This window comes from Papaver somniferum, chromosome 1 (genome assembly GCF_003573695.1).
Source record: "Papaver somniferum cultivar HN1 chromosome 1, ASM357369v1, whole genome shotgun sequence".
Lineage (NCBI taxonomy): Eukaryota > Viridiplantae > Streptophyta > Magnoliopsida > Ranunculales > Papaveraceae > Papaver > Papaver somniferum.
Genome location: NC_039358.1, coordinates 112,744,922 through 112,758,252, shown reverse-complemented (window position 1 = coordinate 112,758,252; position 13,331 = coordinate 112,744,922). Strand labels below are relative to the sequence as shown.

At 36.5% G+C, this 13,331-nt stretch overlaps 1 protein-coding gene across 1 annotated transcript; it reads right to left on the bottom strand.

Moving 5' to 3' along the window:
- Positions 1-34: 34 nt before the first annotated feature.
- On the bottom strand, positions 35-2,099 carry LOC113296942 (uncharacterized J domain-containing protein C3E7.11c-like). The gene is made up of 5 exons (XM_026545318.1): positions 1,842-2,099; positions 1,137-1,214; positions 746-821; positions 484-557; positions 35-396 (listed from the first exon to the last, which is right to left on the bottom strand). Exons 1-5 carry the CDS (start codon positions 1,956-1,958, stop codon positions 325-327), a joined length of 417 nt encoding a protein of 138 aa, XP_026401103.1. The 5' UTR covers positions 1,959-2,099; the 3' UTR covers positions 35-324.
- Positions 2,100-13,331: the final 11,232 nt, after the last annotated feature.

The window sequence follows — 13,331 nt, the reverse complement described above, 5'->3', positions numbered from 1 at the left end:
TCAATTTCGTTGTGCATTTCCAAACATGAGGAAGTGTTGAATGTACGCAACTGATAGAACGATTCTAAAGCAATTGAAGCAACAAATATTGAAATTTAATAATGGTGAAATATATCCATATCACCTTTTTTCTATTATACATGAAGTTAGACTCTTTCTTTTCCTACTTTTGAATTCATAGACAGAGAAAAAGTTACAAACATTCAAAAGACAGCTCCTAGTTCCTGCTAGTGCTACCAGAGGAATTTCCAGAAACCCGTTTGCAACACTGTAGATTTTATCGAAGGAATTTCCAGAAACCCGTTAGCAACACTATGTGGAGATTTATAATATCGACTGCTTCACACCAAGTCCGTTGCATGTTAAAATCAGACCCTTGTATTTGTTTAGGTAATCCTGCAAAATACAGAACAGCCACAATCAAGAGAGGAAGCTTACACACCAAACAGATGCAAAATATAAAATACAAGGGAATTGACTCACCATGACATTGCAATCATAAACATACAACATTCCTTTGCTGTCGTACTCTTTCCTTTTGACGGGATCGCTTAGAACTGTTACAAAGAAACCACCAATCTAGGGTCAAATTCACGTCGCTTTGTCTGTTAGTATATTGACATGAAAACTTGTCTTCACTTCTTCACACTTGTTACAAGTACGTGGAGGAGTATATGTTGTATTCTATTTCTATTTAACCCTGAAGGTTTTGCAGTTTATCGAATGAGCATAAGTAGATGCAAACCTGAGTAGGCCTCATTTATCTGTTGAAATCTTGAAGTTGCACTGTCCTCATCTTTTCGCTTATCTGGATGCCATTTCTGCAAGGAATATGAGAAATTAAAAACAACTGAACTCATGTGAAATTAGAATTGCTGTTCTTGAAAACTTATACTACTTAACATGAATGCAGACACTTCAAACCACCAATTTTTATTGGACAAAAAAATGTGACCACGAGCCACTTGTTACAAGGTCATCGATAAGCTTAGCCATAAAGTAACAAATACAGGTATAGAGTATAACTATAATAACAAGATGAGCATTCTGACAATATATATCTGAACTAATAGACTTCAATCAAAATGACCAACTGATTATCAATAAAATTTAGACATAAAAATTGAGGCACAAACCAATGCAAGACGAATATAGTTGGACCGAATGGTATCCTCCGAGGCATCCCGATCCAGTTCCAGTATTTTGTAGTAATCCTACGGCGAAAATTAAAATAAATTTACTAGATGTCAACCTGAAAGAATCCATCATATAAGATAGACCAACATAGAAATGTAAAATTGTAGTGGTAATCTGTTGAATACAACCCCAAGAGTTCTTCAACAAAACCACGAAAGGAGTCACATTTGTATCAGTACTTAACACGAAAACCTGACTATCCAATCAATTTACCTACACCCGCGAGATAATGAAGGATACAAACTTGGAACTTCTAGCTAGTTTACAACTTCAGTTTACAAAATCCCATATAGGAACCGTTTTATGGTGTGTCACAAGAATATAGAGTCCAACAATGGAACTGGGGCAAAATCCCTAAACTCAAACTGTTAAACAAAACCCGAACTAGCGAACATGCAGCACATCTTGAATCCAAACTGACAAAAACACTGTAAAATCTATGGAAACGGCATCATAAACGAACTAGGGGTGAGCTAAAAAGTAAGCAAGTTTAAACCTTTCCTGAGATTCCATTTGAGAAACCCTAAGTTTTTTTTTTTTTTTTTTTTGGGGGGGGGGGGGGGGGGGGGTTAACATAAATTACCAATTTTTTCTTATCAACAAGGGTTTAGCAGAATTTAAAGCCGAAGGGTAAAAGAAGAGACCTTAGGATTAGATAAGAGCGAAAAGAAGTCGAACCCAATGTGATTATCTTGCTCTGTTTCTTCTTCTGATTCTTGATGTTCTTCTTCTTCGAACCAGTCGACCTCCTCCCAAATCATTTTCTCTCTATCTAGTCTTGTCAGTTTCTCCACTTTTTTCTTGTCAAACACCGAAAAGTAAGTTCAAAAGTAAATGGAGATGAGATTTCTTGTCAAACACCGAAAAGTAAATGGAGATGAGAAATGGTGACTTTGCTCGCCACGCTTCTATTTCTTTACAGAGATAAAACTGTGGGTGTCAAACAAGTCCTCTTTTCTTCGAGTGATTCGAGGAATACTGTGGGTTGAAATCCAATCCCATGGTTTGTACGTAGTGAAACAAAAAGTGGGACCTCAAACCCCCCACCCCACCCACACACATCCCGTATTTAACAAATGGTGGAGTATTGGGCGGGTTGGATCTCACATTTTTGTTTCACTCGGTACAAGTTGTGGATTCAAACCCACCATGTATTTATCATATTTCCTTTTCGCCAGGTATTTTTGGACAAGATTTGATGGAGTTGTAGGTAGAAAATGGTCCATAACATTTTGTTTCGGAGTTTGAATTTGACTCGGCTCGAGTCAGACTTCGTATTACTTGTTTATTCTTGTCTTTGTTTTTCGATTTGCATAGTTGGACCCATTTTTCTGAGTAAACTCAGCCAGTTTGACCAGCTTCGCTGTCAATCCAAACGTTATCCCAACAACATGATTCTCATCTCATTTGTAGAAGAGAAAATAAGAGATCCAACCCTTGCTCATGGGAATCGATCCCCTACCTCTCGTCAGCACTACGTACGAAAGAGGGTGTGTTATCCACAGTACTAACAGTGGAACACTTGTTGTTTATATATACCTAATTTTTCTGACTTCAATTTAAAAGAGTTTGGATGTAGTTTAGGGACCACTGTACTACCCTATCAAAAAAAAAAAATGCCCGACTTGCTCTGTACATCTCACTTAGAGTTTCTCATTTAGGTATAAAGTTGTACTTGACTCATACGACACATATCATGATTATAAAGTTTTGTATAATCCTAACTTTCAGTTAGATATAACAAGTCAGTTTCAGAAGTAACAAGAAGTAAGCCCGTTATAAAAATAAATCTTTAAACAAAAATATTTACATGTTCATTATTTTATTGTTTTGAGTTTGACTCGATTTTGTCTTTTTACTCTTTGTTTTCTCAGCTATGTTCTACTTTTATTTTCTCTAACTTAGTTCTTTCTTTTCATTTCAATTTTCCCCCCATGTCCTTTCTTTTCTTTTTTTTTTGATAATTTTTATCTTCATGGAGAAGTAAACCTTTTTTTTTTGCAGAACTAATTATAGTCATCCATTGGTGGGTGTATTGATGGTGATTACACCATTCGACATGACAGTAGTGTCCTTTTTTTTGCAGTAGTATATTATCCCTTTCATGGTGGTTATAAATAATTGTTAAAGATTTTTACTCATTGCAATCAATCCCACAATCAGGATATTGTCATCGAAGCCTTCAATCTCATTCTCATTTCCCTAAGATTGATCTTGAAAGTCAAAAATTGATTTTTCCCTCCTAAACAGAAATATCAACATTTCATATAATATGCAGCAAAATTGGCTCTAATTCAAATTCAAATTTTCGTCAAGTCCAAAATCGTCATGCGATCTTCCTAAGATCTTGTAATCGCCTAATTACTCGTTATCTTTGGAAACATAATATGTCATATGCCATAAACCAAAGAAACCCTAACATAAGTTTTTTGGCTGATACTGCAACCAGGATCAGTTGAAGATGCTAGCAGACTAGTTACCTCCTTGATTGCAAAAGAGAGCAACTTTAAAGATTGTTAATTTGTTTCTTCATGTAAAAGCATTTCATTGCAAGATGTCTCTTTTTACCACAATGAGAAGAAAACCGCGAGATACCAAAAGAGGCATTCGTGGTATGACTACGATTTGAAGCTCTGTTTGGTACAAATTTCTGATGTATATTTCGCCATCGTTTATCGGTTGAAGCATAAATGACTTTATCATTATCAGATAGTGCATCTAAAAGAATATCAGAGAATTTATCAGATATTGATATGAGTTTGCACTTTAAATCTGTATTTTTCTTTTTCAGAGAAATGCACTACTCATTTTCCAAAGTGAAATCTGATTCAGCCTTTTCTTTCAAGCGACGGAGGCTATCCATTGCTGACGAATGAGTCTCCACCAACTATCTTTCTCGTGCATAACCTTTTCTAATAATATGTTCAAGAATTGTTGAGTTCTTGAATGATTTTATTGATATTGTTGAGTTCAGACTCAATTGCCTTACAGAGAGTGCGTTCTCGGTCGAAAGATTCGTTGAGATCGTTAGTGCACTGAGCGTACTTCGCGTAAAGGTCGTTCATATTCGAGATTTGATGTTCAAGAAACTTAGAAAGGTTTTCAAGATTTCTGGCTGGCTCTCACTTGATTCTGCGTCAGAATCTACTAAGAGCTTGGAGAACATATCTTCTTCAACAGATGACTTAACAAGTTATTTACCTTTGGATTCAGAAGAATCAACTAAGGAGTTATACTTTGAGGTAATTTCAATCACCTGACATAGTTAAGGCCGGAGGGAGCCATATTAGTAGGTAACATCGCATATTTGGATCGCTTACAAACACATATTTGTTAGGTTTAACAATGTTTTCCCGCTCTGATACCAATTGAAAATGAGAGAGCACCAAATACACCACCAACTTTTTCGTTCGGAAACTTTATAGATAAAACCTAATACAATCACAAGTAGGTCAAAATAAAAAACCCTTGAATCACATTGTATATAGTTTTTCTGTTTCTCTTCCACAATCAATATATATATAGACCAAAGGTTCGTGTACATGATTGTGTAGAAGAGATCTTAGATGATCTCATAAATTAATATCCAAGATCAATCTAGTCGTATCTAAATTATAAGGATATGAATTCTAACAAGTATAAAACTTGTAATCTATCTTTCAAGATATGAATTCAATAATAAAAAGAATCTTGTTTTTTATCTCAAACAATAAAGACTGCAACTATCTAGATTGATTACATACTACTTCTGTTATTCCTATTATAAAAATAAACAATATAATGCGAAAAAGGAAAATATAAGACACCAGAATTTTGTTAACGAGAAAAACTGCGCTGGAAGAAAAATCTCGGGCCTTGTCCAGCTTTAAAAACCACACTATATTATACCGCTTCAGATACTATCTTACTATCAAACTTCAGACTGGATGTAGCTGAGATCGAATTAACCCTCCAAATAATTCAGATGTAGTCATACTCCTTACATGTCTTGGATCTCATAAGATTTTACGCATGTGATTCCCTTATATGACGTCCTTTACATCCTAAGAGTTGCTCTAACCTCAATGATGAAGACTTTTGATACCTATATTCCTCTAAAACAAAAGCTTATTTGATGTCCCTTTTAATATGTTTCAATCTAGGTTTGGAAATATGTTTGCAGTAGACAAAGTCCAGCAAACCTCAAGGATCCAAAACACTTACACTCTTATCAAAGAGAAGCCTAAATCACTAAGTACCTCTCAAGAACGATCCAAACAAATCAAACAAGAGTTTAGATATCTATCTCGAGGAATCACAAAGTCTGAGAAGAAAAGAACTTTGTGATTTATATTTATCTTGTTAATGATCAAAAGTTCGTGAACTTCAATAACCAGTGGAACAACATCCATATATAAGAACTACCAGGTAAAAGATTGTCTGACAGGGCTTCACAAATCCTTATTAGAAATCTTCAAACTCGTAGCCTATAATCAGTTCTTTAAAAAAAAAAACTTAGGTTATAAAGTATGACTCTAGCTTTGCAACTAGGACACAAGAGTTCTATGGATCAATAAATCTTATTGCAAAGTCTCTCTATTTATAGATTTTCAATGCTATATATAACTTTAAACTCAACTAGGGTTAACTCGAGTTCAAGAAAATACTTTCTCAGTTTAGAATATGAAATTCCTAGTTAGGAATTCATGTAAGTATGTGAAAAGTATTCCTTGAAATTACACAAGACAGTATGCACTATGATCTGGAGTTATAGAATCGTGCACAACGATAGTCCATAGTGGATAAGTAAGCCTTTGAACTTACTAACACTCACAATTATCCACATGCCCAAAGCGGTTTTGTGAATAAAATTATCTTAGAAGTGCCTTTGAGATTTGTAGAAAAAATACTACAAATTATACAAGACAGTTTGTGAGTTTCTGTTATCTTGAATTGTATAGGTATGCAAACCGGGTTTGCAAACCTCTTGGCAGTTCGCGAAGTCAAGCTTAAAGGGCATGCGAACCGGGTTTGCAAACCCATGGTAGTTCGTGAAGTCGTAGGGGTATGCAAACCGAGATTGAAAACCTCCTTTATTCCCGAACACATATGTAAAGGGATGCAAATAGGGTTTCCAAATCTCTACAGTTCGCGAATTCAGATTGACTAGGTATGCATAATGGGTATGCGTACCTTGATCCAAACAATTCTGAAATTCTCTCATTTTTAAATTTGAAACATTCCCAATAGCCATAAATAATATCCAATGTTTTCGTGGGCAATTTCCAAATGATCAACTTGAACAAAAATAGTTTGTGTACAATAAATTGTTTTAACTAAGATTGCTAAGGATATATGAACATATATTGCTCGAATCATATTTTGAGAGTTTAACCAAGACAAGCTTGAAATCGACATTTCATATTTGCAATAATAAATTTACTAAAATCATACGACAACGTCCCATAAGATCAAATGATAGTAAATAAGATAGGTAAGCCTTTAAATCTTTATTGATGAAGTTCTCGCAGATGTCTTCGTTTGTTCTCCAGTCTTTAATATTCGAGGGATATTTAGTGATATTTGATACTCAACTACCATTTCACGACTTACTCACATTTCTCATCGTGGGTGTACACATGTGCCGTAGGCCGCTAGAACAAAACCCTAGTGAATATCCCCCAATGTGACATGATTGATGTCTCATGAATGTGGAGTCTAATTGGCCAATTGTTGACTTGACTAGACCATGAGTATTAGCCTTGATGAGTCGAGCATACTGGACGAATGTGATATGCTCTGAGACTCGAGCATGGTGTCTGCTGGGACAGAATAATGCATAGACGTTGAGTCTTGATGAGTTGTGATATATCATTTTACCAGTTGAGGTAATAATGATGTTTTGATAATTTGGATCGACGCGTCCGATGAGATTGCTCGATGATTTTGTTTTTGATGATGTTGTAGTAATGAGGTTCAAACTCTCGGACTTGTGAAGATTAAATTTAAAGATTTAATAAAATTATATACAAAAATATTAACAAAGTGGGCGAGAGGTAACCAAGACACTAGAATCCATTATTACACATGAATGATGTCAAATATTTCATAACTCTAATTATCCTTTTAATCCTTTATTTCTTAATCCACAAATAATCAAACATATTCTCAAAAATTAATTGTATCCCTTAAGCATAGATTATCTAACCAAAGCATAACCTATCTAATTGAATCACAACTAATGAAGAAAATCATGTAAACTTTTAAGAACTCTGCAAAAGCAGTGATTGAGTGAATTATAATTAAATATTAGAGAAAATTAAATAGTTACCCATTGTTCATGTGTGAATAGCTTCATCCATTGCCTTGGTTACGAGAGAATTAGCCGCTCATCATGTTGGAAAACCTCTCAAAGAATTTCATTGATGCTCAAAAATGGTTTACAAATGATGAGAATATGAGAAATACAATAAAACCGGGTTTGTAACAATTATATTTGTTACAAACCAGAGAACTACGACCCTCAGTGACAAAATAAGACTGCTGCAGCTGTGTCGCAAACGCTGTAGCAAATAAGTCTGCCTGATGTACGACGCACAGGTGTGAGTCGTTATTACTGTAGAAAAACGACTGCTGGTGCAGGTCCGTTCTTCGTGTTCTTCATGTTCATCAGCAGCAGCAACAACAGAAACCGAGTTTGGGAAAACTCGAATTTCTTCTTCTCTGGCTCTCCTCATCCCCCAGACTCTCGACACCCTCTCTATGTGCTGCTAGCAGCCTATATATACCCATTCTGACCGAGAATATGTTCTCATAACTCCAAATAATTCCCGTCAGTTAATAAAAAATATTCCCATGCAAGATACGGAGATTTTTTCCCTGTTTTGAATCTTCACGCGTCGTTGCACATCTGACACACTCCAATTAGTCTGAAACACGTCCCAGAAGTAGTTAAACACACATCCATCTTACGTCATGCACAGAAAACACGTACAATCCCGTTTAAAACTCTTCTCAACTACGCACTCCCCTGTTTTCTTCTCACCGAGAATCTAGCCAAATATACCTATTTTGATATGTCGAGTATTCGACAGATATTGTTGAATTATGCAGAATGCTCATTCCCGACCTAATATGTCATGAATAGTCGAATGAAAACGTATGATTCAGAGTATTGGATTCGATTTGAATATTGGATGGTCGTCTGTTCGAACCATATTGCTTGGTAGCACGACCGAACATTAAATATAAATTAAAATATTGGTTGCTAGAGATGGAGAGTTGTCCAATGTGGGTGAAGAAATTTCGACCAGTCAATGGGCATGAGAGCCGGCCATGGTGGGTGGACGTCCGAGCGCGCAGAAATATCCCTGAACGAGGATTCATTATTGGAGAAGCATGAAATATATGCATTATTATTATTAAAATAATAATGGAGAGACGTGGGGCCGGCCGGCCATGATGGCCAAGGGACCGGCCAGGTCTGGTCATGGTGGTGTATGGGCCACCATGACCCTCACACGTGCATTCCTAATAATTATAGGTATTTTTGTTGCTCGTTTGAGCAATATTCTAGATTTTCAGAAGAGTTTGATCTTCTTGACTAAAACTCTCAATTTTGCATGAATGAAAAAATATAACTTTGCTCGTGCGGCCAATATTTTAGAATATTAAAATAATAATATTTTAATATTCTCCGTAAGAAGCCCGGACAGTGATCACTGTCGTATGCGTCAAAAATAAATTACACTTTCTCACTGCTCAAAATATATAATATAACAAGGGTAAGAAAGGATCGTTCCCACAGAGAGGTCTAGGTTGTCGTTTGTTTCGATTTCTTATATAAACAAAGGGGGGAGTTTTCTGATTTTTATATACTAAAATAAAATAAAAGCAAAACAAATAAATAAAACAAAATCAATAAGATTATAATATTGGTTAAGGATTCATCTTCATTCACAAACATGCTTTTAAACAATAACTAGAATTGATATTTAATCTCAACTTTATTAAAAGTCCTAAGATATCTTGATCGCAAGTATATCCCGCTAATTCCCTGATTTCATCACAACCACATTAAAAGATGCATATGTGAATATTTCCTAGAAAGCAACCTAAAGTGTAAAAGCACAATTAAGTTTAACTCCCTAAAAGCACTAAATTCTATGGAATAAGACTAATCAAAGCAAACGAACATATAAAAGCACTAACCCGTTTTAACAAAGGTTATGATCCACTTGTGACTATTAGGATGCATCACTACAAGCAATACTCACAATTATGCTACTTGCAATCAGGAATTGTCACTTTTGCGTATAATAACCCTAATCTAGCAATAGATATGAAAACAAACTCAATCGATTCGCGACTCAACTAAACTAGCATTAAAATCATATAACAATATCAATAGTGAATCATATGCAACAAGTATGGAGACAAAACTAATTCATTGCACAAAACCCATGCTTGGAAATCCAATTTATTCCTTAACCAAAAGAGAATTATCTACTCATATCGTTGGAGTTCATAAACAAGAAGAAGAATAGAACTATCATGTTCAAACCCTAGGATAAAAGTAGAAGCAAAGATAATATCTTAGGGTAGAGAGATCCTTTCTTTTTATGTTTCTTTCTTTCTCTGTTTAGGTCATGGCCATCTGCCAAAGACCAGCCCTGAAACAACCCAGGAATCAAGACCAATCTATACTCTATACAGGTCCAGGTCCACTTGAGTCAGCTATCTGACTCGATGAGTCAACTCGTCGTGCTTTGACCGATCCAAGCTAATTTCAAGCCTTTTACACTTCTGCTCTTTCCCTGCACAATATGCACATTCCATGCAACCAATTTCCTTCACTGCAACATAACCAGCTGCAACACTCTCAGTTCCCAGCTTTATTTCTATTCCAGCTCAGCCGAAATACCCATTGCAGTACCCTCTCTTGTTCTTGACAGTAAACCTCACAGCTGCAGCCAATATCTTTAACTGCAGTTCACTATAACAACAGCCAGTTCAAGTCATGCCTGCACTTCTCATACACACATTACCAGCACCTACGACTCCTTGTTATTCCAGCTGCAATCAGCGACACAGCTCTTATCTCCTGTAATTGCTTCAATCACCTGTAATGACTCCATCTAGTCCCTGGTACTTTGTTAACTGTACACACCACCAATCTTCAATTGCTTGTATCTGGCAACAGATTTCACCATTTCCTCTATTCTGCCAGAAACTCACAGCATCACAGAAATATCTGTAACTTCTCAATCTTCAATTCTCTAACTGCACTTCTCAAGTCCACTGCATCAGTTACTCAGCTGGATTCTCCATTTCATTTATCACTGCAATTTCAGCTCATTCAAGTTCAGCTCTTCCATATCCTTTCTTGCTCACAGCTGTAATACAGCCCATAGCAGTACCTGCATCTGCATTTGTTCATTGCACTTGGTTCATGCACCTAAGCATTCATCTAGTTATAAATCCGCTCAACTGCATAACCTGCACCTAAATCATGTGCATCTTCCTGGTCACAGACCACCATCTCATCAATTCAAACTCCAGCCAAGACAGCAACAGCATCACCAGTTTCACTGTTCTTCTTTGCAATTCCATGAGCAACAGCAACACCAATTTCATCTCAAACAAGCCATCTAACCTTACTTCCACTTTCTACAGCTCAAAACCAAATCCATCTCAAACCCATTCATACCAGCATCCATCTCCTGCAATTCAGATCTTATAACTCAGCCACCACCATCTGTTTTATGCTCTTCGTTCTGCTACCTACAAGTCAAGCCACAATTCACAACACACTCCCTGTAGCTCATTCTCACTGCAACTGCCATTTTCTTCTCCATCTAAGCTTCCACTCTGCAAGACAGCACACTGCATCTCCATACCCATTACCTTCAATTCCAGTTCTTCCTTTTCGCCAACAGTGCATCACACTCCAACTATACGCGATTGCGAACAACCAACACCTACACTCCATCCAGAACCACGAACTTTCTTCTCAGCTACAGCTTCTGGCCTTAACCCTTGTAATCTCCAGCACAAATGCAGCAAAAGTCTTCTTGGCTTCAACCAACCCATTGCAGCACCACCTCTGCCTTCATATCCGCATCACTAACAACACTCCATTAGCACCACTTGCATTTCATGTTCACCTGTAACAACATCATTAAACCCTTCCAGCATCAAATACTCAATACCCTCAGCAACACAGTACTCAACTCCAATAGCTAATTCAACACCAAACCCATATCATCTCAGGTCCTGCAATCCATCACCAACATTTTCTCCATCCATGAAATGAAAAACAACCATTGCAATCTTCATCTGCAAGAACACCAACACAAACCCATCTTTGTATATTCAACAATCGAAATCATTTCCTCTCCTCAGATTGACCACCAACAGCAGCAAACCCTAACTCAATGTTATCTCAACTGTTCTTCACTTCCGATAAAATTACTCAGCAGAAACCACCTTGATAGCTCTCAATCGACCATCCAACCCTAATTGAACCTCTGCCATATCCAAAAACTTCATGAATCGATCAAAAAACCATCATCTTCATCAGCTGCAACTATCAGCTGAAAACCCCATTTATTTCAACTCATTCGAACCTTAAATTTCTCCATCTGAATCTTCACGAATTCTTCCATTGAATCCTGATCGATCTCCACTCTCATCTCTGAATTTTCTAATTCTCAGACACAGCAGCCATTCACTCTCTTTCTTCATCTCTTTCAGACACAAATGATTGAGAATTGATTTCTCTTGGTTTTAAGGAGTAGAAATGATTTGGCCGGGTATTTGCCACCAGTAACTTCGATAAGGGCTACCCATTTCTTATATGGCTTGTCAGTTTCAGATAACTGACTGCCTATTCTCTTCCTTGCTCAACTGTCGGTTGTGGAGAACCGACAGTTCATTCTTCGCTCCTTCTTGCGTAACCTATCCGGCTCCAAGTATAACTTGCATGTGAATTGACCTTTTCGCCTTTTTCGCTCTAAATGGCTAATTTCTCCTTCTTTTGCTTCAAACGACTCCATTGCACCTAATAAACTCAAAATCAAACATAAGATACACAATTCATAAAGACAATAGCAAAGAAAGCATAAATATTAGATATAAAATTAGGTATTTTAGACACCTATCAAATTCCCCCACACTTAGACTTTGCTAGTCCTCAAGCAAATCAAATAAAATAATTTTAAAACATACATACAACTACGTGTCGCCGAGGATACGGTTACTCTTAGCATGAATAACAGGCCTTTAAACCCCTAAGTGTCCTTAGTGGACGAGTTATATTCTCGTGAGGTCTTACTAGAGATATACCTACAAAACCTATTTTCCAACTTACTAGTTCTCCGAAATGATAGCATCCAACGCGCTAAGAAGACATAGAGATTATGCACACTAGTCATAAGAAGTTAGACACATAAATGAACACAATCTCATCCTTAAAAGTTTAGAGAGAAATAACCATCCCTTCTCGAAAGAAATTCGGGTTCGGAGTGATCAAAAATCTCGACTCTGCCTCACAAGAAAGGGTTTTATGATATTGCTCTCAATAATAAACAACTTTTTATGGGTCACACATGTGTCGAGGTAGGAATGAAGAGAGAATCCTGTGACACGTTGAATAGGTAGGAAGGCAAAAACCCTCCGAATTGTTTTGAAAACCCACATCTTTTATTCATTTTGAAAACCCATATTTCTGACGATCTCTAAGACAGGAAATCAACCACTTAACGAAGGTGGGAATATGCTTACTTACCTCGTTATCCGTTCGGCATGCAGTTAGCACCACTCTCACAGCATTCATAGAAACGTCTTCGGTCTTCAATCATTGTCTTCGGTCTTCAACTCTTGATGATGAAATCTTGAACTTCGTAGAATCTTGACAATGTAACTCTTTCCTCTAATTCCTTGTTGCTTGAAACCAAATTATGGATATTTCTTCTTCCATTGGCTTTATTGAATAAATACAAAACCAAAAACGAACTAAACAAACCAAAATATGATGCAATGATTTTTCTTTTCTTTTCTTTCCTTTTTTTTTTCTTTTTTTTTTTGCAAGATAAAGTAAATACAAAATGAAACAAAACAAAGTAAACAAAACTAATAATGTACCTAACAAAATT

Coding starts and splice junctions, on each gene's coding strand:
- LOC113296942 (XM_026545318.1), bottom strand. CDS start 1,958: ATGATTTGGGAGGAGGTCGACTGGTTCGAAGAAGAAGAACATCAAGAA. Junction 822..1,136: donor ACTATATTCGTCTTGCATTG/GTTTGTGCCTCA, acceptor TATTCCTTGCAG/AAATGGCATCCAGATAAGCG. Junction 397..483: donor TTTATGATTGCAATGTCATG/GTGAGTCAATTC, acceptor TGTATTTTGCAG/GATTACCTAAACAAATACAA.